This window comes from Giraffa tippelskirchi, chromosome 4 (assembly GCF_054371585.1).
Source record: "Giraffa tippelskirchi isolate mGirTip1 chromosome 4, T2T-mGirTip1v1.2.pri, whole genome shotgun sequence".
Lineage (NCBI taxonomy): Eukaryota > Metazoa > Chordata > Mammalia > Artiodactyla > Giraffidae > Giraffa > Giraffa tippelskirchi.
In genome coordinates, this window is record NC_137278.1 from 148321870 (window position 1) to 148347439 (window position 25570).

Sequence of the window (25570 nt, forward strand, 5' to 3'; positions counted from 1 at the left end):
TTAAGGACAGGAATAGTAAGATGGGATCTCTTAAAATTTTTAAATAGACTGTTATGTGGAAAATGGATGAAAGTAAAAATGAATGCAAGGAGACCAGTTAGAGGTTATTATGTTGTCCAAGAGGGAGCTGACAGTAATGTGGATAAGCCCGGTCAACGATGAAGATGAAAATAAGTGGACAGAATCAGGACATTATGGAATAGATTTGACATGACTTGTTGAATGATTGCACATGTAGGGACTAAGGGCGAGATTAAGATGACTCCCAGCCTTTTGACAGAACCAAGTGAAGAGGGGAAGGTACCATTAATTAAACAGGACACTGGAGGAGAGGTCAGTTTGGAGAGAGATGACATCATGTTCGTGCATGTGTTGAAAATCTGGCGCTTCTTGGTAGAGAAGACAACTACACAGCTGGGTATAAAAATCAGAAAGTCAGAACAGAAGACTTAGTGCATGATATAAAACTGAAAGTTTTTAACATATATATATAGCAAATGAAGTTGCTGCATAAGATCATTTGAGAAGACCAGGAGAAGATAAAAGATGGCCTGGAAAAATTTCAATATTTAGAGGTCCAGGAAATTCTGGAAAAGAAGTTTAAGAAATGGTAAGAAGAAGGATGATCATTGTATCTACTACTGTGGGCAGGAATTCCTTAGAAGAAATGGAGTAGTCATCATAGTCAACAAAACAGTCCCAAATGCAGTACGTGGATGCAATCTCAAAAATGACAGAATGATCTCTGTTCGTTTCCAAGGCAAATCATTCAATATCATGGTAATCCAAGTCTATGCCCTAATCAGTAACACTGAAGAAGCTGAAGTTGAACGGTTCTATGAAGACCTACAAGACCCTCTAGAACTAACACCCCAAAAAGATGTCCTTTTCATTATAGGGGACTGGAATGCAAAAGTAGGAAGTCAAGAAACACCTGGAGTAACAGGCAAATTTGGCCTTGGAGTACAGAATGAACCAGCGCAAAGGCTAATAGAGTTCTGCCAAGAGAATGCACTGGTCATAGCAAACACCCTCTTCCAAAAACACAAGAGAAGACTCTACACATGGACATCACCAGATGGTTGACACTGAAATCAGATTCATTATATTCTTTGCAGCCAGAAATGGAGAAGCTCTATACAGTTAGCAAAAACAAGACCAGGAGCAGACTGTGGCTCAGATCATGGACTCCTTATTGCCAAATTCAGACTGATACTGAAGAAAGTGGAGAAAACTACTAGACTATTCAGGTATGACCTAAATCAAATCCCTTGTGACTATACAGTGGAAGTGAGAAATAGATTTAAGGGACTAGATCTGATAGACAGAATGCCTGATGAACTATGGATGGAGGTTCGTGACATTGTACAGAAAACAGGAATCAAGACCATCCCCAAGAAAAAGAAATGCAAAAAAGCAAAATGGCTGTCTGAGGAAGCCTTACAAATAGCTGGGAAAAGAAGGGAAGTGAACAGCAAAGGAGAAAAGGAAAGATATACCCATTTGAATGCAGAGTTCCAAAGAATAGTAAGGAGAGATAAGAAAGCCTTCCTCAGTGATCAATGCAAAGAACTAGAGGAAAACAATAGAATGGGAAAGACTAGAGATCTCTTCAAGAAAATGAGAGATACCAAGGGAATATTTCATGCAAAGATGGGCTCAATAAAGGACAGAAATAGTAGGGACCTAACAGAAGCAGAGGATATTAAGAAGAAGTGGCAAGAATACACAGAAGAACTGTACAAAAAAGATCTTCACGACCCAGATAATCACGATGGTATGATCACTCACCTAGAGCCAGACATCCTGGGGGAAGTCAAGTGGGCCTTAGGAAGCATCACTACGAACAAAGCTAGTGGAGGTGATGGAATTCCAGTTGAGCTATTTCAAATCCTGAAAGATGATGCTGTGAAAGTGCTGCACTCAATAGGCCAGCAAATTTGGAAAACTCAGCAGTGGCCACAGGACTGGAAAAAGTCAGTTTTCATTCCAATCCCAAAGAAAGGCAATGCCAAAGAATGCTCAAACTACAGCAAATTTGGAAATTCAGCAGTGGCCACAGGACTGGAAAAAGTCAGTTTTCATTTCAATCCCAAAGAAAGGCATTGCCAAAGAATGCTCAAACTACCGCACAGTTGTACTCATCTCACATGCTCGTAAAGTAATGCTCAAAATTCTCCAAGCTAGCCTTCAGCAATACATGAACCGTGAACTTCCCCAGATGTTCAAGCTGGTTTTAGAACAGGCAGAGGAACCAGAGATCAAATTGCCAACATCTGCTGGATCATCGAAAAAGCAAGAGAGTTCCAGAAAAACAACTATTTCTGCTTTATTGACTATGCCAAAGCCTTTGACTGTGTGGATCACAATAAACTGTGGACAATTCTGAAAGAGATGGGAATACCAGACCATCTGACCTGTCTTTTGAGAAACCTGTGTGCAGGTCAGGAAGCAACAGTTAGAACTGGACATGGAATAACAGACTGCTTCCAAATTGAGAGAGTGAAAAAGTTGGCTTAAAGCTCAACATTCAGAAAACTAAGATCATGGCATCTGATCCCATCACTTCATGGGAAATAGATGGGGAAACAGTGAAAACAGTGTCAGACTTTATTTTTTTGGGCTCCAAAATCACTGCTGATGGTGATTGCAGCCATGAAATTAAAAGACGCTTACTCCTTGGAAGGAAGGTTATGGCCAACCTCGATAGCATATTTAAAATCAGAGACATTACTTTGCCAACAAAAGTCCGTCTAGTCAAGGCTATGGTTTTTCCAGTGGTCATGTATGGATGGGAGAGTTGGACGGTGAAGAAAGCTGAGTGCCGAAGAATTGATGCTTTTGAACTGCGGTGTTGGAGAAGACTCTTGAGAGTCCCTTGGACTGCAAGGAGATTCAATCAATCCATCCTAAAGGAGATCAATCCTGGGTGTTCATTGGAAGGACTGATGTTGAAGCTGAAACTCCAATACTTTGGCCACCTCATGCGAAGAGCTGACTCATTGGAAAAGACCCTAATGCTGGGTAGGATTGGGGGCGGGAGGAGAAGGGGACGACAGAGGATGAGACGGTTGGATGGCATCACCAACTTGATGGACATGGGTTTGGGTAGACTCTGGGAGCTGGTGATGGACAGAGAGGCCTGGCGTGTTGCAATTCATGGGGTTGCAAAGAGTCGGACACAACTGAGTAACTGAACTGAACTGATGCTGGGAAAGAATGAGGACAGGAGGAGAAGGGGACAACAGAGGATGAGATGGTTGGATGGCATCACCAACTCGATGGACATGAGTTTGGGTAAACTCCGGGACTTAGTGATGGACAGGGAGGCCTGGTGTGCTGCAGTTCATGGGGTCGCAAAGAGTCGGACAGGACTGAGCGATTGAACTGAACTGAAGTAGGATGAAAACCAGAAAAAAGTGGCAACCACAAAACAAGAAAGTACCAAGGCAGGCTCAATTGGGAATATTGCTAAGTAAATTAAGGACAAGAAAGAAAAATGTCCATTGAAATTACCAACATCAAAGTCTGAGAGCTATTTCTTTGAAATGATGGGGATGGATAACAGCTTGAAGTCAGCTAAAGAATAAATGGGAGGTGAAAAAGTAAAGATAGTAAATTGATTAATGCTATTTGGCTATATGTAGGTAGAGACACAAGGTGGCAGCTATAGGACAATGTATAGTGCAACAATGTGTTTTAAAGATGAGACTACACAATATGTTTAAGTGCTGATGAAAAGATCCAGGAGAGGCAGGAATTTAAAACACAGCAAGGGAAGACACTTGAGAAGACTAGAGGGATCCTCTAATGAGGATCCAGAGGGATCCTCTAAAGAGAAGGGCTGGGTCCTTGTTAAGTGAGATAGCTCCTTGATTGCAACAAGTGGTGAGGATTAGCATGTATGTGTGTTAGTCGCTCAGTCATGTCTGACTCTTTGCAACCCCATGGACTCTAGCCTGCCAGAATCCTTCGTCCATGGAATTCTCCAGGAAACAATACTGGAGTGGGCTCCAGTTACTTCTCCAGGGAATCTTCCCAACCCAAGGATCAAACCCAGGTCTCCCACACTGCAGACAGATTCTTTACCATCTGAGCTACCAGGATGAGAACAGATTCTGGTAATTCTATGGATTTAGTAGTGGAAATTTGAGGCAGGTACAATCTGACTGCTTCTATTTGAGTCATCAACTGAGAACAACAAGACGGAGAAGAGCAAAGGTTTGAAAGGAGGAGACGAGATCTAAAACAGCTATTGAGTAGAATAGGAAATCGAACTGACTAGCAAAAAATGGTAAGAACAAGAAAGGCAAGCACTACTGACAACCTAATTGCAGTTAATTATTTATAAAGGTGCTAGTCTGCCAAGTGGTTATGAACATTCCTTGCTATGCTCAGTCATTAGCATATAGACAAGCAGAGATAAACAGTTCCATCCTTGGTTGGAATTTACCAGGGTAAGATTAAGGACAGGTGATGACATAAGGGTACTAGCAAGAGAGTGACTAAAAAGATGGACCAAGGAAACTAAGATGGACAGGAAAAGAAGTAAAGATAAAAGAAAGGCTAAAGAACTGGAGAAAGAATGTGCACTGAAGAATCAGAGATTTTGGAGTCCCCAAATACATGAAGCAGGAAGGTTGAAAGGATGAGTTCATGACAAAAACCAGAGTGTTATCAATTAAAAGATTTCAGAAGTGTCGGTAATAAGAAACATCTGGAGTATGAATATTCGAACAGTGTTTGACATGGGATGGAGGTATAGTCACTAGATATGAAAAATCTTTGCCAAATCTCACATCAAGAAGGTCTGTGAACCTCTAGTACCTTCTGAACTTCTCTAGCAGTATATAGATTCTGTTCTTAGATGACCTTTTAGCTGAAGACCATCTGACTTCCTTGAAATTCTAATAATGACCTGGGTTAGCAGGGGTTCAACCAGAGAAAACAGAAACATTCATATCACCTTATCTTAGCCTAGACCCAAGACTCCAGAAAATAAAAGACCTGGAAGAAACTATCCCTGGCCAATTCTAGTCAGAAAGTAGTCCAAAAGATCAAACTGATTGATCTCTCTAACTAAACTCTAATTCCCATGGCTATGTAAAGATACAGTAGCTACTGAATGATACATTTTAAATACCTCAGGAACTACCTTTGGGTCCTTCAAATGAATGCTATTTATTCCAAACATGACATTTGTCAGAAGCATAAACAATTCTTGTGCTTCCCAGCAGATAGTGTTTAATTTTTAACTGGTGCTTTAAAATACCTTTAGACATACTAATATTATCATCCATTTCATATTTAAGTACTATTTAGAAACAACTAAAAATTCAGTAAGGTTGATTATTTAACAGTTACTTGGGGAAAGTACCATTAAATGACAATAGCCTGCAGTGGTAGCGAACTCAAAAGACTACTGTAACTATTATATCAACTCTTCAGACATGCACCACTTTGTTATTTAGCCACAACACTCGGTTGTGGGATATCTCACTTCACTGACCAGGGACTGATCCTGGACCATGGCAGTGAAAGCCTGAAATGCTAACCATTAGGCCACTAGGGAATTCCCCAGCATGCATCCTTTAAAGCAAATAGTTAATGGTTTAGTGTCACCTTGGCAAAAAAGCTTCATTTTTATGCCACGATTATGGAACCTATTATTCAAGGTCTTTGAAAGTGAAACTCAGTTAGAGAAAAAAGGGAGAGATTGGATTTTATTTCAATTTCAAAACAATTAACCTACTTTTCCCATACAGTCTACGTTTAGCAAGTATTGATAAATATGCTTTCTATCCAACAAGATTAAAAGAAACTCAACTCACTACTAGTTCTGAAATACAAATTAAATTAGCCATGAGATTTCTTTTTGCAATTAACCATTAAGATACAAAAAATTCAAATGTGGTAACAGTTGTTACTTGTAGAGGTTTGGGTACATAGGCAACCAAACACCAAATCCTCCTATAAACTTATATCTGTTTTTGCAGCTATACAAACATTAAGAAAAATATGGAAAGACACCCACAAAAGTGACTTGGCATGCGATATGCGAGTATCTCATTGGTGAAAGACTCTTAATGAAAAAGGCAAGCAAAAATACAAAAAAAGAGAAGTTAAAAAGTTATGATTTCACTTACATATGTTTTAAATATAAAATAAATGTGTATATATAAATATATACTTGTGCATATATAAATATGTATATATAAATAAAATATATATAAATTATTTATTACAAATTATCTGCACAAAAAATATCAGGGGAAAAGAATGCAGTTAGATCTTTAATACTAGGTTGCTTTTAGTAGGTGAAAAAGAAAAAAATCAAAGTAATGTATTTAGTACTATATCACTGTGAAGACAAACCGTATTATTTGTATTAGCACACAGAAAAGTGGGAGGGCAGTAAGAAGCTAACACTGATTCCTTCTACCGGATGGGGCTGGAAGGGAGCTTTGCCATCATATATCTTTCAGTTGTACTATTTTAAACACATAAGAATTTTATATTTAAAAAAATTATCTATATTTTTTGTTGTTTAAGCATACATACCTTGACCTTGCCACACTTTAGAAGGTATTACTAATATTTTGTCACAAGAGGCAGAAGGCTGGATCCACCGCCAAACTAGAAAGTCTGCACCACCTACTCTTCGTGTTTCTGTGCGAACTCTAGACTCATTAGCAGCAAGGAAGTCAACAGCTCTATCCCAGACTTTCTTCATTTTCTTCCTATCATTTGAAGGAAAATGACAAATTTACTATCATCTTTGTCATCTTTTTCAAATATTAGTAATTGAAGGTAGTAGTTGTTATTCTTCATTAGGGCTATTCTTATCAACGCTTATGCAGTTTTTTCCAAAAAGATTAAGGTGCCTGAAACTCCCCTCAGATTTACTATATTTGGATGTCCAGAGGTGGAACAATGCATTGGTATTTTCCCCTCTCAAAAGCTCTACTGATGATTCTAATGTGTTGCTAAGGTAAGAACGCTGCTTTAGGATGTGACATCATCTTTTATTTTCAAGAAGTTGTTGTTGAATTCTTTTATTTAAAAAGCTTCATTAACAACGAAATGAAGTATTTTAAAACATTAGTAAAACATCACTGGCTACTGTCTGTCTCTGTTTATTTATCAGGATGTAATTGAAGGAAATAAGGTAGAGACTTTTAAAAAGTAAGGAAACTGTGCTTAGAAATCCAGTTGTCTATTACGCCACTTAAAATCAGGCCGATAATAGATGAAAGCTTAGAAAAGAGTTTCAAGTACAAAAAGACACCTGTATGGTATAACAGCTATTGTTAAGAAGGGTCATAACTCTCAATGTAATTTTCATGACTGCAGAAGGTAACATTCTGATTTACTTCAACTCATAATGTTTTGAACACACCTGTCATGAGGCTGTATTAAAGAATCTCGCACATGGGGAATAGGCATGTAAGGCTGTAAATCTTTATTTTCCTGGCAAGCTTCATTATGACTTCGTAAAACATCTGAAAGTAAATCAAACAAATTTATAAAGAAAGCAACTATTGGACACCATGCAATTTATCACATGATGACTATTCTAGAAATAGTTTAGATTTTTACAAATACTGTACCTATAATCTTTACCACCATATCATACATCTGCCTTGTTTCCTCTTCCTCTTTTGTCCAGCGATATTTCATGTAACGCAGAACGACACAAACCATCACTACACCTGTAATATTTACATATATTGTGTTTTAAAATTGTGATCAGTGGCATTCAGTAATATTTGTTGCAACCTGAAACAACTGTCAGTTGTTAAATCCGGTATAACAAAGTAGAGAAAAAAAAGCCATTTTGACAGTTTCTACAGTGATTATTTTAACTGCCATAATGGGATAGTAGAATAAGTCTTCAGACAGTGGTTTGATTTAGGTACATAATAAAATTAAGCATAAATTAAACATTTCCCAGTGTGTCACTTAATCTTTCCAGAAAAAAACATTTCTTCTTTAGGTTGACAACTGAACATTTAAATTCCATTTTTTTGTTTTTTGAATATAAAGTAACATGCTTCACAAGCCTTTTTCTTTGCAGCATTCAGCTACTACAAAAGTGAGTCTTATGAGACTGTAAACATTTAATTCTAAGTAAACTAAATTATTTTTAAAGGACTTAGGTAGAAAAGAGAAGAAATTTCTAATAGTCACATAAAATTAGGAGGTCTGAATGAAAATTTTAATTTGGATAAATAATATTTTTAAAATTAAAAACAATTTTTAAAAAGTTAATTTCTAACCCAGTATTTGAAAAATAAGCTACTTTTTGTATCTTCCTGCTCTATTTCCTAAAGTGGATTTCTATCTATGCACTGTATTTGCTTTTTCTGTGACATTCATATGACAAAGTCTGATTCCTAGTTCTCTCATAGCACTGTTTCCTAAGCCCTTAGATTGATACTGACATTGTGTGTGTTAGTCCCTTCAGTCGTGTCCGACTCCTTGCAACCCAATGGACTGTAGCCCACCAGGCTCCTCTGTCTATGGGATTTCCCAGGCAAGAATACTGCAGTGGGTTGCCATTTCCTTTTCCAGGAGATTTTTCAACCCAGGGATCGAACCTGGGTCTCCTGTACTGCAAGCATTCTTTACCATCAGAGCCACTGGAGAAGCCAACTGACATTATAAAAACCCTCAATATTATCATATCTTAGTGAAGACTTCTGGATGTGATTTATAATGACAACTATTACAGAAGTATATTCTCAACCCTGGCATTTGGTGAAATACAGATGCAAAAATCTAGACTACAATGTATCTTTCTCATTCTCACAACTTACCTAAGCATAACAACAACAACCTGTGGGTGACAGTGACAAAAGCACGTCGAAAACGACACCAGAAGGACATCTGTGGTCTTGTAGATTGTAAAAACTGAACATCAACTATATCTGTCAATTCTTCCTCAGGGCCATAACCAACACACCTATGCAAAAATAATTAAGGGAGAATTTTGAGTCAAAATCATTGCTTAGACTACAAAATAGACAAAGTAGAAACCAAATCCTTTACCTTATTCCAACATCTTTTCCATTTTCAAAAATCCACTGTAATGAGATGTTAAATATATCTTCATATTCAGGACCTAAATCCTAATAAGAAAAATAAAGAAAATAACCTTAGCAATTCACACTCACTTGATTTTATGTGTAAGCTGCCCTATAAATAACATACCTTATGTAACACTTTAAACTATATAATAAAAATATATTATTCAATACTGCTACTGCTAACTCGCTTTAGTCGTGTCCGACTCTGTGCGACCCCATAGACAGCAGCCCACCAGGCTCCCCCGTCCCTGGGATTCTCCAGGCAAGAACACTGGAGTGGGTTGCCATTTCCTTCTCCAATGCATGAAAGTGAAAAGTGAAAGTGAAGTCACTCAGTCGTGTCCGACCCTTAGCGACCCCATGGACTGCAGCCCACCAGGCCCCTCCGTCCATGGGATTTTCCAGGCAAAAGTACTGGAGTGGGGTGCCATTGCCTCCTCCAATTATTCAATACAGAAAAATGAAAAGAAATAAAAGAAAAAAGTCACCATTTCCCCACCACCCTAAGATAACCACTGTTAACATTTTGCTATGCTTTTTCATTTTTTATTTAAAAAATAAATTTAATTTTTTTTTAAAAATTGCTTTTCAAGTATCATCATGATTAAGAGTGAATTAGTCACTTTTTCTTTTTAATGGAACACTATTTGTAGCTGAACAAAATGACAAATTACTTAGACTTGGTTTCACAGCCATTTTCTCAACAAGTGAATGAAGTATGCCCATCACTTTCAGAGAAACAACTGATTGTGTTATTCACGATAAAATTAAAGCTTTCAAATGAAGTGAAAAGCAGAATTTTAAATAACTTGCATCCATTATTATGAGCTTAACAATTTCACAGTGCTTAAAAACTTTTGAAACAAGACTGTGCTGTGATATTCACAAATGTGACTTTAGAGTATAGCATATTAAAATGTGTCAACATTTGGAAGATACAAATAACTAGTGACCCAATATTTTCCAAATGACCAATCATAAGCTATAAAATCTTGCATAGGTAAAAGATCCATTCTAACCACAAGACAGACAAAAGGCCTTAGGATGAAAAGTATGAGTATGAAAAGTTCACTGTCCTGGTTTTAAATTCTATAGTACACTAATCTTTAGGAATCTACTACTTGTAGAGTTTTGATGCTGTATGAAAGAAGAGTAGTCTATCTGACTTGAGAATTAAACTACTTTTCCCTGTTTTGACTACCTATCTGTGTGAGGCTAGATTTTCGTGATGTACTTCAACCAAAACAGCATCACAATAGATTGAACACTGAAGCAGATATGAGAAGTCAGTTGTCTTTTATTAAGCTGGACATTTAAGAGATTTGCAAAAATGTAAACCAATGCCACTTCTCACTAAATGTTTTTACTTTGGAAAATAGTATTTTTCCTAAAACACACTATTTATGCTAACATGTAATAAGTTATTATGTTAAATGAATAAGTAAATTTCAAAATGCTGCTTTAATTTCTAATACGGCAAATATATATCTAAATAAATAAATACATACATATATATTCTACAAACAAATGCCATTTAGGATCATCAGTAATTTTAGGACAAGAGGATCCTGAAACCAGAAAGTTTAAGAAGTGCTATGCATAAGTGGATTATGTATTTTTTAAATCAAAACATTAAATATGAAAGTGGTGTTGTATTATACACACTGTTTTTCTACTTGCTTTTTTCACAGAATGAACTGGTGTTGTCAATGTATATCAGTATAAGTATTCATGGAACAACTCCAATTTTTTCCAGCACGATAGTACTCCATTGTGTGGTTATTTCACACCATCACCCTCTTACTAATGAACATGAAATGGCTGCAATTATTTTAGTATAACAAATAATACTGTAAAAAATCCGTTCATTCAAAATATTTACTGCGGGCCCACTATGTGCCAGGTACTGTTCTAGGACCTAGAAATGTAGCACTAAGCAAAAAGCCAAAATTCTCCAAGCTCATGGAACTTGTATTCTATTCAAAAGTATGCCTTTACATACTTTTGGAAGTGCGAAAAAATGAATTTCTAAAAGTAGAAACAAGAAGTCACTTTATAAAATTCTTTAAAAATGTTTATATGTAATAGCTACTGCATTTTAACAACGGATTCTTCAATAGCATTGGAAATTACAATGTTCTCATTTGATCAGTTTACTTTCTAATGTTATTTTAATATATCAAATTTGAAAGTATAATAAATATTTTATGAAGCAAAACTAATCTTGCTAGGCATCATTACTTATGTGTAACTACTGCCAGGATTTTCAGATGCTAAAGCTATTTTTTTATAAGTGTGATAATTTCAGCATTATTTATAAATACCAAAAAATTTGTAGTCAATGTTAGCATTTAATTATTAAAAGATGATTTATATATGAGATCACTTCTGTTGGATATTATGAAATTAGAAATAATCATGATGAGAGCTAAATAGCTATATACTTTAAAAAGTAAAACACAGCATTCAACTATTCCTAACTATGAAAGATATATACTCATATAAATAAGAACTAGAAAATAAGAAAAAGTAAATTTTATTTAGTATTGCTTCAAAAAGTTATGCAATTATACAAGATAATTTCAGGCAATTTCTGTTTTTAATTTTTTTTTTATTGAAGGATAATTGCTTTACAGAATTTTGTTGTTTTCTGTCAACCTCGATATGAATCAGCCACAGGTATACACATATCCCCTCCCTTTTGGTTCCTCCCTCCCATTAATTACTGTTTAATTGTTGTAAGTAGACACTAGAAATCACTTTGCATATAACTAAAAATCAAACAGAACTCATAGTCACTTACTCTAAATTAGAGAAGATTAAAGCTAGGATAAACATCAAGAGAACATACTCCTGGTTATATTGCATTGATCAGGATTAGATACAGCACAAGCAATACAAGATTTTGAAAACCCCATACAACAATATTAATATGGGAAAGACTAGAGATCTCTTTAAGAAAATTAGAGATACCAAGGGAACATTTCATGCAAAGATGGGCACAATAAAGGAGAGAAATCACACGGACCTAACAGAAGCAGAAGATATTAAGAAGAGATGGCAACAATACACAGAAGAACTGCACAAAAAAGATCTTCACGACCCGGATAATCATGATGGTGTGATCACTCACCTACAGCCAGACATCCTGGAATGGGAAGTCAAGTGGGCCTTAGGAAGCATCCCTATGAACAAAGCTAGTGGAGGTGATGGAATTCCAGTTGAGCTATTTCAAATCCTAAAAGATGATGCTGTGGAAGTGCTGCACTCAATATGCCAGCAAATTGGGAAAACTCAACGGTGGCCACAGGACTGGAAAAGGTCAGTTTTCATTCCAATCCCAAAGAAACGCAATGCCAAAGAATGCTCAAACTACCACACAACTGGACTCATCTCACAGGCTAGTAATGTAACGCTCAAAATTCTCCAAGCCAGGCTTCAACAGTACATGAACCGTGAACTTCTAGATCTTCAAGTCGGATTTAGAAAAGGCAGAGGAGCCAGAGATCAAATTGCCAATATCTGTGGATCACTGAAAAAGCAAGAGAGTTCCAGAAAAACATCTATTTCTCCTTTATTGACTATGCCAAAGCCTTTGACTGTGTGGATCACAATAAACTGTGGACAATTCTGAAAGAGATGGGAATACCAGACCACCTGACCTGCCTGCCTCCTGAGAAATCTGTATGCAGGTCAAGAAGCAACAGTTAGAACTGGACATGGAACAACAAACCGGTTCCAAATCAGGAAAGGAGTATGTCAAGGCTGTATATTGTCACCCTGCTTATTTCACTTATATGCAGAGTACATCATGGGAAACGCTGGACTGAAGGAAGCACAAGCTGGAATCAAGATTGCTGGGAGAAATATCAATAACCTCAGATATGCAGATGACACCACCCTTATGGCAGAAAGTGAAGAAGAACTAAAGAGCCTCTTGAGGAAAGTGAAAGAGGAGAGTGAAAAAGTTGGCATAAAATTCAACATTCAGAAAACTAAGATCATGGCAGAGAGTCCCATCACTTCATGGTAAATAGATGGGGAAACAATGGAAACAATGACAGACTTTATTTTTCTGGGCTCCAAAATCACTGCAGATGGTGATTGCAGCCATGAAATTAAAAGACGCTTGCTCCTTGGAAGTAAAGTCATGACCAACCTAGATGCATATTAAAAAGCAGAGACATTACTTTGCCAACAAAGGTCCATCTAGTCAACGCTATGGTTTTTCCAGTAGTTATGTATGGGAGAGTTGGACTATAAAGAAAACTGAGCACTGAAGAATTGATGCTTTTGAACTGTGGTGTTGGAGAAGACTCTTGAGAGTCCCTTGGACTGCAAGGAGATCCAACCAGTCCATCCTAAAGGAAATGAGTCCTGAATATTCACTGGGAGGAATGATGCTGAAACTCCAATACTTTGGCCACATGATGCAAAGAACTGACTCATTTGAAAAGACTCTGATGCTGGGAAAGATTGAAGGTGGGAGAAGGGGACAACAGAGGATGAGATGGTTGGATGGCATCACCGACTCAATGGACATGAGTTTGAGTAAACGCTGGGAGTTGGTGATGGACAGGGAGGCCTGGCGTGCTGCAGTCTATGGGGTCACAAAGAGTTGGACACAATGGAGTGACTGAACTGAACTAACACAGAGCTGAAGACCTTGTGTTAATTCCTGTTTGTAATATATTGGTTTTTGAAAAGGATTTTGTACTCATTTAGTTCCTTTCAAAGACTATCCTTCAAAGACACAAACAAGATACCACCCTTGAAAGATGTGGATATTTTAAAAATCAATGAAATATATACATTGTATTTAACTTGTATTTACATATACATTTTTCAGTTTCTATTCAATGCAGTATGCAGTATTTTATGACTTTTTTCATTACTATACATAACTTGAAAAATTAGACTATAAACATATTTCAAGTAATGCAAAAATAAATCAATTTCCAAGTTTGCTTGCTGTGTAATTTAAATATAAAAATGGAGGCTAAAGATTATAAATAGTATGACTGCCCTCATTAATTATCCTTAAAAACATAATGGTTCAAATTAACAAGGACAGCAACTCTAATAAGTTAAATATGTGGAAGAACAAAGAGCTTAACACTTACAGTTATAAAACAGTAGGAGAACAGAAAAAGGTATCTTGTTATTTTTCCATTTTCTGTTCTCCTTTCCGATGTAAAAGCCCCTCGATATCCAACCACTACCTGGAATACAATAGAACCATGGAGTGTTCCTTTATGAATACACATTTAAAAAAAAATGATAATTTATTTAAAACTTTCATGAAAGATTTAACAGAGTTTAGAGTTCTTAAATAAGCCATTACTTCCACAAATATTTGACATAGTACGTGGAGTTCTATTGTATCATAAAATGGAATTTTTGTAGAAGTAAAAGTTGAATTTTTTTCTGGCAAATGCCAATTAAACAGTTCATGCTAACACTGTAGCATACAGTATCTACCTGATTTTAAGTCTGAAGTGCTTTATTCACTTTTTGGAGCCACCTGGAAAGCTGTAATGTACGGGGTAAGCCAATTTTTTCGGCAAAGGGCAGGTAGTAAATATTTTAAGCTTTGCAACATATACACTTCTGGTCTCTGTCACTTACATATTTTTAATGCAACCTTCGAAAATATTGTTAAAACCTCAGCAGGCCATACAAAACCAGGCTCATGAGCTGCAGTTTGCCAATCCTTGAGGTAAGGCATTCCTGTATCATAAAACACCCATTTTCAAATAACTGATGACAAAACTCAGGAGGAAACCAAGTTTTTAATTTTTAAAGTAGGTCTATTATTAACATAATTACTTGTTACTATTTATTTATAAGCAACAGCTCAGCTAACACACTGCTGACAGTATCACAGAAATCTTTCTAAATTGAAAGGGAGTTTTCCCAAATCCTTAACAAATTAAATCTATTTTAATACACTGTAATTGACTCCCAATTACAAATTTACCTTATTTTCAAAATAACTAGCTGAAATCTGTAATTTAAAAACCCATATCAGATGCTTTGAACTTGGATTACAGTTTCAAAGCACAAAAATAATACTGCTTCATGTAAAAGATTCAGTTCATTACAGAAAGCAACAAAATGTATGGAGGGGAAAAGACAGTGGTACAGGGAAAAGTCAAGCCAACATTAAAAATTTACCGGATAAAGTTCACAAATGGATAATTTGCATGACAATAATAGCTATGTGGCTTTAGTGAATATTCTGGTGGCTCAGTGGTAAAGAATCTGCCTGCAATGAAGGGAGACGCAGCAGGAGCCACAGGTTCAATCTCTGCATTGGAAAGATAGCCTGGAGAAGGAAATGGCAACCCACTCCAGTATTCTTGCCTGGAAGATCCCATGGACAGAGGAGCCTATTGGGCTATAGTTCATGGAGTCTCAAAAGAGTCAGACATGACTTGGCAGCTAAACAATACACATTAGATGCTACCTTTAAATTACGAAAAATATGACACACAGAAATCAACAGTGAGTATGATTTAGCTCTTAATGTTTCAGTGGAAAGTTGATCTTTTACTTCCAGGAATAACGCAAAGAATATGGTCTTTAGAATCCAAGAGGCCTGGAATCAGATCATGACTCCACTACTGAATTGCTGTATGTATAACCACAAGAGGATACTAAGAAAAAATAAGTCATGTAGGCAGATGCATATACTTTGTTCACTTCTTCAGATTCTCAACCCTATTCAGGGTCAGTCTCTTGATCACTCAATATGAGGGTATGGGTTATAAACTCAGCTATTCCATCTAAGAGGCACAATAGTATAGTGAAAAGAGCAGATATTTTGATTCTATTCACAGTTCCATCTCTTACTAGCTGGATGACCTAGTTATTAAACCCCTCTGAACTTTATTTTCTCTATAAAGGTGAGTCTGAAACCACCTACCTTGTTGCATCACTGTGAAATCAAAGGTAGCATACAGAAAGTACCAAGACAAATTATACTTGAAATACTATAACTATTATGAAAGGTACTAATTCATTCCATTTTTTATGATACTTATTTTTCCACAAAGACACAATCTTATTAACAGTGATTAACATTCCAAGTTAGTCCATAAAAATTTATTCAGCCCATAATTTGGCATATTTGCAATCTTCTTTTCTATTATATTTTTCACAAATCTTGAAACATATTGTGTTTAAAATTAAACAGGTCTTAAAAGTGACCTAGGAAATGAACCACCATTCATTTCATCATTCTATTGCTATGCTATCATACAAAGCTCCTATCATTTAACTTTGCATCTACGTCTTTTCATGAAGATATAGTGCCATGTATTTCCTAAATGTTCCACCAGAGGGACCTCTTAACTTTTCACAACTCAAAACTAGATTTCAACCTCAAAAATGATGAATAAAAAGCCCAAGAAAAACACTGTAGGAGTAAGAAAAAAATGTTAAAGTTATTTAAATTAATTGTCACATTTATTTAAATTTTCTTTGAAGGAGAAAGTGGGAGAAATAAAAAAAATGGAATGTAAAGACTCAAAGTGAAAAAAGTTTACTGAGGCTTATTCACTCATTTTGGGCTTCCCTGGTGGCTCGGTGGTCAAGAATCTACCTGCCAGTGCAGGAGACCTAGGTTTAATCCCTGGGTCGGGAAGATCCCCTGGAGAAGGAAATGACAATCCACTCCAGCATTTTTGACTGGGAAATTCCATGGACAGAGAACCCTGGTGGGCTACGATCCATGGGGTCACAAAAGAGTTGGAGATGACTTAGCAACTAAACAATTCATTCCTTTTACTCCATCAAACATTTACTTAAAATGCACCAGACGCTGGGGAAAAATTAGCTTACAGTATAGGAGTTCTACACATTCTCTAGCTCATTTATTCCTGAATGCAAAAGCTTAATTGTGTTGCAGGTAAAACCACGGTACAAGCACATAAAAGGTACAATAGCTCTCTCTCCACAAGCACAAAGCCTACAATATACATGTGGTCGTCATTGTTTGATACCAGAATAGTAGGATTCTTCCATATTTATGTTAGTACTTGGGTAAAATAAAATAGGTTGTGCTAAAATTACCATTATAAGTTAGAAAGTAATTTGGCAACATATTTCAAAAGTATTAACAAAAGTTCTTTGAACAAGTGATTTCCTTTCTAGGACTATTTCCTAAGGAAATAATCACAAAATCAAATACTATAATGCAAAATTAGCGTGCTTTCATAATACTGAAATCCCACAACCCAGGACAATAAAAACATGTAAAGAAATATTATTCAGTAATAAAAAGGAACAGTTTTTAAAAGCCTGAACAATGACATGGGAAAATGCTAACAACTTTAAGGAAAAAATATCAGTATTTATAATATTTATACTGATACTAATTTCAGGGGGGAAATGTAAGACTAAAGAAACATGGACCAAAATGAGTGGCTAACTTTAGGTGGCCAATCTGAAATGCAGTTTTCCTTTTATTTTCTATATGAGTTAAATCATAAGCATGGGGTAATGTTATGTTAAAAAAAAAAAAAGCCTTATTAAAATCAGCACCTAAGCTTTTACCTAGACCATAAAACTTTATTTTTTTTAGAAAAATTCCTGTTTAAGGTTTTTCGTTTAGTAGCAGTCCAAACTGCATCTTTGGTGATAACAAGTCATATCAGATTTCACAGCAACTGAAAACCTGAAAATGAAACTTCAAAAAGCACACACACACACACACACACACACACACACACACACACACACCCCTAAATGTATAACAAAAAGGATATTATCTACATAAAGTAACTTCATTTAACTAAGAAATTAATCCAAAATCTTTTGTAAAAATACACATTATGCTGCTGCTGCTGCTGCTAAGTCGCTTCAGTCGTGTCCGACTCTGTGCGACCCCATAGACGGCAGCCCACCAGGCTCTGCCGTCCCTAGGATTCTCCAGGCAAGAATACTGGAGTGGGTTGCCATTTCCTTCTCCAGTGCATGAAAGGGTAAAGTGAAAGTGAAGTCGCTCAGTTGTGTCCGACTCTTAGCGACCCCATGCACTGTAGCCTACCAGGCTCCTCCGTCCATGGGATTTTTCCAGGCAAGAGTACTGGAGTGGGGTGCCATTAATCCAAAATCTTTTTTGTAAAAATACACATTATATGTTCTACTAAATTTCTTTTTTAAAAAGGCAAAACCTAATCTGAAACATGAAACAGTTCCAGAGAAAAGATACGAAGATCTTTTAAGACTGGAATTCACTATCATCATTAAAAAAAACAAAACTCAATACAGACAGTTCCCTACTCAACTCATGAAGGGGTGCTTCTAGTAACTTCTTTGGTGCCAGATTTTAATAGAACTAATCTTTTGTACCCACTGCTGCCTGGCTTAGATTTCAACTCGTCCCAACTCTGGTTCTGTGTCCCTTCTTTGTACCTTTATCCAGTCAAATGGCTAGGGAGGGGGAAAAGATGCAGTTAATCACCTTTCCACACCAAACCCTGACTCCTCCAGCTCCAACTTAACTACCGATGAAGCCTTATCCTGTTCCCAAGCTCTATCCCATCCATTTAGTCCTTCCTTCGAACACAATTCAGTAGATTTAAAGAATCTCAGGGTTCTTGTGAAAAGTAACTTAATCCTATCCCAGGAATTTATGACCAATGATAGCACATATCTGATATCCGTGCCGTTACCACTCTGAGAGAGTCAAGTGAAGTGAAAGTTGCTCAGACATGTCCGACTCTTTGCGACCCCATGGACTGCAGAGTCCATGGAATTCTCCAGGCCAGAATACTGGAGTGGGTAGCCTTTCCCTTCACCAGGGGATCTTCCCAACCCAGGAACTGAACCCAGGTCTCCCACATTGCAGGGCAGATTCTTTACCAGCTGAGCCACAAGGGAAGCCCAAGCCACAAACCAAGCCAAGAGAGAGTCAACTGGGGGGAAAAGGGGGGGAAACCAGGAGGGAGTCATTGGTTGGGATCAGTTTTTCCTACTGCTAAAAAGTAAAAACACTTTCACTTGCTGGCTTTGGATTCCCATATGTTCTGCCCTTTTCCTGGACTATTTGACTCTATGTTCCCTTTAGCCTACTCAATCCAATCCTATCTTTGCCTTCACCTGCATAATTCAACTAGCAATTCTTCCACTCTTTAAGACAGAGCCTAGTAATTATAAGCCCTCCTTATTTAGACCTTTTTGGATCCTGATCCTTCAGCTATCCAAACTATTAGCTACTACACTCTTCACAAGTTTACCTCTCATTAATGTTGTCATCTAGGCCACAATTGAAAATGAAGGAGAGAATGAGGTTGACAGACAAAATCTGCAGCATGTTAGAGAAAATTCTCTCCAGAATGACACTAGTTTAGTTAGGAAACACACAAAAAAGAAGTAAAATTTATCGGAAGTTAGTATAACCATCAGGAACTGAGCTAGGTACTTTATACTTTCATGTAAGTCCTCCCAACAACTCAGATAGTCATTAATAACAACGGTCGCACTTTCACACTGAGACACAGGTACAGAGAAGTAAAGGGACTTTACCAAGATGCAAAGCTTCGACATGCCAGTGCTACAATTTGAATCACATCTACTCCTCATCATATTATATTGTCTTAACATCTTTTGTGTATCTACATGTAAGTTATGAATTAAGTTAAAAACTGAGTCCATATTTCTTTTTGACAAAAAAATCATGAGAGATTGCCACCAAAACCTTGCTGAAAGCTTAAGAACTATACAATATTCTAAATTTAAAAATAAAAAAGAGGGGGTGACATCAGCAAAATAGCTGAATAGAAAGCCCCAGATGCTCCTTCCCTGCTAGAGACACAAATTCAACAATACACAGATTAATTCCCTTTGTATGATAAGAAACCCAGAAACCAGTTAAGAAGTTCTTACATCCCAAACAAGTACAAAACCAGCTGCATGAAAGTAGGAAAATCTGTAACACTCACTCACTGGAGCCCCTGCCCCTGGCACAGCATAATGTGATTGGGAGAAAATTCCCAACTCCTGGCTTCTCCTTGAGCAGGAAAAGAGGAGACTGGAGTATCTGTCTAAATGTTCAGACCTTTTGCGGGCCACCAGAGGGATGGGGTTCTGTCATGCTTGAATCTAAGCACTAATAGGTCAAAGGGCACCAGGTTGGGGACCACCAAGAACAAAGGCAATGAACTAGCACACCCTAACCTGCCACTGCCCCTGCCTGCACTCAGTGCAAAATAAGTGTTAGAAAACCCCCAACTCTGCATTTCTCCCTGAGGAGAGAAATAGCTGGAATGTGTGTCCAATGTTCCAGTTTCTCAGGGAGCTACCCAAAGGACTGGTTTCTGTATTACCTGTTTCAAAATACTGAGACCTGATATAGTCTAGATGCCTGGGGGCTGCTGAAAATAAAAGAGCTGGACAGCTTGCTGTTGCTCCAGAGGACCCGCAGTACAGCAGGCAGACACCAGAGGGAGCAGGAGATCACAAGCTCCTATAAAAAGAAACCTGAACATTTTTCTCGTAGGTTTGACTATTAACTGAAAGTACGGATTTTGTTCAAATTTCACAAAATTTTATATTAGTGCCCACTATTTGTTTTCATACTTCATTCAAGACCCCACATTGTATTTAGCTGCACTGAGCAGCTTCAGCTGCATGTAACAGATTCTAATAAAATTTCTTTTCATTTTTATTCTGTCATGCATATTTTCTAATTTTCCTTGATGTGGGGCTTCCCTGTGGCTCAGATGGTAAAGAATCTGTCTGCAAGGCAGGAGACCTGGGTTTGATCCCTGGATCAGGAAGACACCCTGCAGAAGGAAATGGCTACCTACTCTAGTATTCTTGACTGGAGAATCCCATGGACAGAGAAGCCTGGCAGGCTATAGTCCATGGGGTCGCAAAGAGTCGGACACAACTCTTTTCTTGTTATGGCTCCTTAGATACATCCATCATTTAAAAGTGGACATTACCAAATACATGGGATTTTTAAAGTATCTTTGGTATTAATTTCTCATTCTGATATTAACTTCTCATTTAAATGCTCTCTTCTCTGCAATCACCCTCTGTGCTTTTTCAGTCTTCTAACTTTATTGAGGCTTTCAATGGCTAAGTCAAAGATTCCTCTTGGTATATGTCACATTGCACTTGAAAATACGTGGGTTATTTTCAAATATCTTTTGATAGATTTCTAACATAATTCCACGGTGATAAGAGAACAGACTCTGTATTTCAACACCTTCAGACCATGAAATTTTTGTACTTTGTTTTACGTTCCTGGATATGTTCCAGTGTCTCCTGATTTATAATATATGGGAATCTAAATAGAATTTGTATCCCACTGTTGTGTGAAAATTGTATAAATCTGAATTATGTTGAATTGGTTCATAGTGCTTTCTAGATCTACTATACCCTTCTACTTTTCTTTCTACTCATTCTATTATTAACTTTTGAGAGTTTGATACTGAAACTCCAACTAAAAATTTATGTACTTAAAAAATAATTGTAATATATAGGGGAATTATTGGAAAAAAAAAAAAAGAAACCTGCAAAATCTCTCTAGTTGGGAATATACACCCACAAGTCCACAATAAAGATTTGAGGAGACCCCAGCTATCTGAGCTCACCAGTAAAGGTCTTCCCCTGCATGAAGGCAGTTCTTAAAGACAGGGAGATGTGGCTGTGTTTTCATATGGACTATCCCCAAAAAAAGTAGCAAGGGACACAAAAAGAAACAAGGAAACACGGCCCAACTAAAACAACAAAATAAATCTTCAGAAACTGACCCTAAAGAAACTGAGGTATATGAATTATCCAATAAAAATTTCATAGTAAACTGGCACAAAGATGCTCACTGAGCTCAGGGAAACAACATATAAGTAAAATGAGAATATCAAGAGAGAGAAAATACTAAAAAGAATCAACAGGAATTCTGGAGCTGAAGAATACAATAACTGAATTGAAAAATTCACAGCATGGGTTCAGCAGCAGTCTTAAATCCATCAGAACAAAGAATCAAGGAACTAAAAGATAAGTCATTTAAAATTATCCAGTCGGAGGAAGAAAAGAGAATGAAGAAGAGTGAAGAAAGCTTAAGGGATTTACGGAACATCATCAATTGGACCAATACACACATTGTGGAAGTCCCAGAAGGAGAAGAGCGAAAGGAGCAGAAAGTTTATTTGAAGAAATAATAACCAAAACTTTCCAATCTGGGGAAAGAAATGGACATTCAGATGTAAGAAACCCAATAGCTTCTTATGGGATACAGCAAAAGGAGTTCTAACAGAGAATTTCACAATGGTAAACGCCTACATTAAAAAAGAAAGATCTCAAATAACCCATCTCTACACCTCAGAGAACTAGAAAAAGAATAAATTAAGACCAAAGTTAGCAGAAGGAAACAACAGTAATTAGAGCAAAAACAAAATAGAAAATAGAAGAAAAAAAAAACCCAGTAAAACAAAGATGTGGTTTTTTAAAAGATAATCGAAATTTACAAACCCTTAGTTAAAGAAGACTCAAACAAAATCAAAATGAAATGAAATCGAAATGAAAGAGGAAGGGGCTTTACTGCTAGCTCAGTAGTAAAGAATTCACCTGCCAATGCAGGAGACATGCACGGGTTCAATCTCTGAACCAGGAAGATCCCATATCTGCAGAGCAACTAAGCCAGTGCACCACAACTACTGTGCCCTTATGCTGCAACTACTGAAGCCCACTCTGCAATGAGAAGCCACTGCAATGAGAAGCCCGTGTACACCAAAACTAAAGAGTAGACCCTGCTCGCTGCAACTAGAGAAAATCACGCAGCAACGAAGACCCAGCAAAGCCAAAAAAATAGAATAATTTTTTAAAAAGAGAAATGAAAGAGATTTTTAAGATTGATGTCAGAGAAATACAAAGGATTTTAAGAGACTACTATGGACAATTATTTGTCAACAAACTAGATAACAGAAAAAAATGGATAAATTCCTAGAAACATATAACCTATCAAGACTAAATAATGGAGAAAAAAATCTGAACAGACCTGTAGCTAGTACAGAAACTGAATCAGTAACCAAAAGCCTCCCAACAAAGAAAAGTCTGGGATTCAATGGCTACACTGGAGAATTTTGCCAAATATTTGTTAAAAAATTAACATTTAGCCTTCTCAAAGTCCTCCAAAAAACTTAACAGGGAACACTTTCACACTCATTTTATGATGCCAGCATTACTCTGACATCAAAGATGCTTCAAGAAAGGAAACACAGACCAATATCCCTGATGAATATAGACACAAATCCTCAACAAAACATTAGCAAAGTGAATTAAATAGCATATTAAAAGGATCAAAAGTGGGATTTATTCCAAGAATAAAAGGATAGTCCAACAGACAAAAGCCAATCAATGTGATACATCACATTAACAGAAGGAAAAATCATGTGATAATTTCAATAAATACACAAAGAGCATTTGACAAAATTCAACACCTTAAATGATTAAAAACACCTGATAGACTAGGAACAGAAGCAAATTACCTCAAAACAATAAAGGCCATATATGAAAAGCTGATGAATAATATATTTTTAATCATGAAAAACTGAGGTTTTTCCTCGGAGACCAGGAATAAGGCAAAGATGTCCACTGTTGTCATTTCTATTCAATACAGTAGAGCAATTAGGTGAGAAAAGAAAATAAATGGCATACAAATTTAAAATGAAGAAGTAAAATTTTATCTGTTTGCAGATAACATGAAGACCCTACCAATTCCACCAATAAAAAAAAAGCAAAACGTTAGAACTTAAGTAAATTCAGCAAAGGTGTGGGACCAAAAAAGAAAAAAATCAACATACAAAAAGAAGTTGCATTTCTATACATAAAAATGAACAACCAGCAAATTTTAAAAATCTCATCTACAAAAAGCATCAAAAAGAATAAAATACTTAGGAATAAACATTATCTAGAAGGTAACAGACGTACACACTAAAAACTACAAAGTACTGCTAAAAGAAATTTTAAGACACACAAATAAATGAAAAGGCATCCTGGGTTCGTGAACTGGAAGACTTAATATTGCTAAAATGCCCATACTACACAAAGGAATCTACAGATTCAATGCAATTCCCATCAAAATCTCAGTAGTAGTTTGTTTTTTTCCAGAAACAGAAAGATCAATACTACAATTCATATGGACCTACAAAGAATCCCAAATAGCCAAAATAATATTAAGCAAGAAGAACAAAAGTGGAGGCCCCATATTTCTGATTTCAAAGCATATCATAAAGTTACAGTAATCAAACAGTATGATGCTGGCATTAAGACAGATATATAGACCAACGGAATAAAACAGAGACACTCTCACATTAATGGTCAACTGATTTCAACAAGTGTGCTAAGAACACACAATAGGAAATGGATACTTTCTTCAAGAAACAGTACTGAAAAAACTGGATTTCCACATGTAAATGAATGAAACTGAAGCCTTATCATACACTACACAAAAATCAACTCAAAATGGATTGAAGACTTAAACATAAGACATAAAACTATAAAACTTTTAGAAGAAAATTCAGGGAAATACTTCATGACATTGGTCTTAGTAATGATTTTTAAATTATGATTTGGCAATGATTTTCTGGATATGACACCAAAAGCACAGGTAACCAAAGCAAAAAGAGACAAGTGGGACTACATCAAACTAAAATGCTTCTGCACAGCAAAGGAAACAATCAACAGGGTATAAAGGCAATTTGTGGAATAGGAGAAAACATTTACAAACCATCTGATAAGGGTTAATATCCAAAAATAAATAAGGAACTTCAACAGGTATATGAAAAGATGCTTGACATCACTAGTCAGAGAAATGCAAATCAAAACCACTGTGAGATATCATTTTACACCTCTTAGGATGGCCATTATTAAAAACAAACAAACAAACCAAAACCAAAAGAAAACAAAAGTATTCAAGGATATGGAGAAAAGGGAATCCCTGTAAACTGTGGGCTTCCCAGGTGGCACTAGTGGCAAAGAATCCACCTGTCAATGCAGAAATGTAAGAGATGCAGGTTCGATCCCTGGGTTGGGAAGATCCCCTGGAGGAGGAAATGGCACCCCGCTCCAGTATTCTTGCCGAGAGAATCCCATGGACAGAGGAGCCTGGCAGGCTACAGTTCACGGGGTTGTAAAGAGTCGGACACGACAGTGTCTGAGCACACACGCACATTGTAAACAGTTGGTGGGAATGTAAAATGGTGCAGCCACTAAGAAAATCAGTATGGAAGTTAATCAAAAAATTAAAAATAGAACTATTACATGTTCCAGCAATCTCACTTTTGGGTATTTATCAAAAGAACTGAAAACACAATCTAAGAGATATCTGCACTCCTATGTTCAGTTCAGTTCAGTCGCTTAGTTGTGTCCGATTCTTTGCGACCCTATGAACCGCAGCACGCCAGGCCTCCCTGTCCATCACCAACTCCCGGAGTTTACCCAAACTCATGTCCATCGAGTTGGTAATG

General features: G+C 36.8%; 1 protein-coding gene across 6 annotated transcripts in view; it reads right to left on the minus strand.

Annotated features, from left to right (window-relative positions):
• Positions 1 to 25570, minus strand: part of LEMD3 (LEM domain containing 3) — a 91919-nt gene that overhangs the window by 24767 nt on the left and 41582 nt on the right. For all 6 annotated transcript variants that reach the window (XR_014081879.1, XR_014081878.1, XM_081588849.1 and 3 more), the window contains exons 5-9: positions 9052 to 9131; positions 8820 to 8965; positions 7611 to 7712; positions 7400 to 7502; positions 6562 to 6740 (exon numbers count right to left, since the gene is read on the minus strand). Coding sequence is in view for 4 of the 6 variants with exons in the window: in XM_081588849.1 (XP_081444975.1) it covers positions 6562 to 6740; positions 7400 to 7502; positions 7611 to 7712; positions 8820 to 8965; positions 9052 to 9131 (610 nt within the window). In the remaining 2 variants the exon portion in view is untranslated. The remainder of the gene's footprint in view (positions 1 to 6561; positions 6741 to 7399; positions 7503 to 7610; positions 7713 to 8819; positions 8966 to 9051; positions 9132 to 25570) is intronic.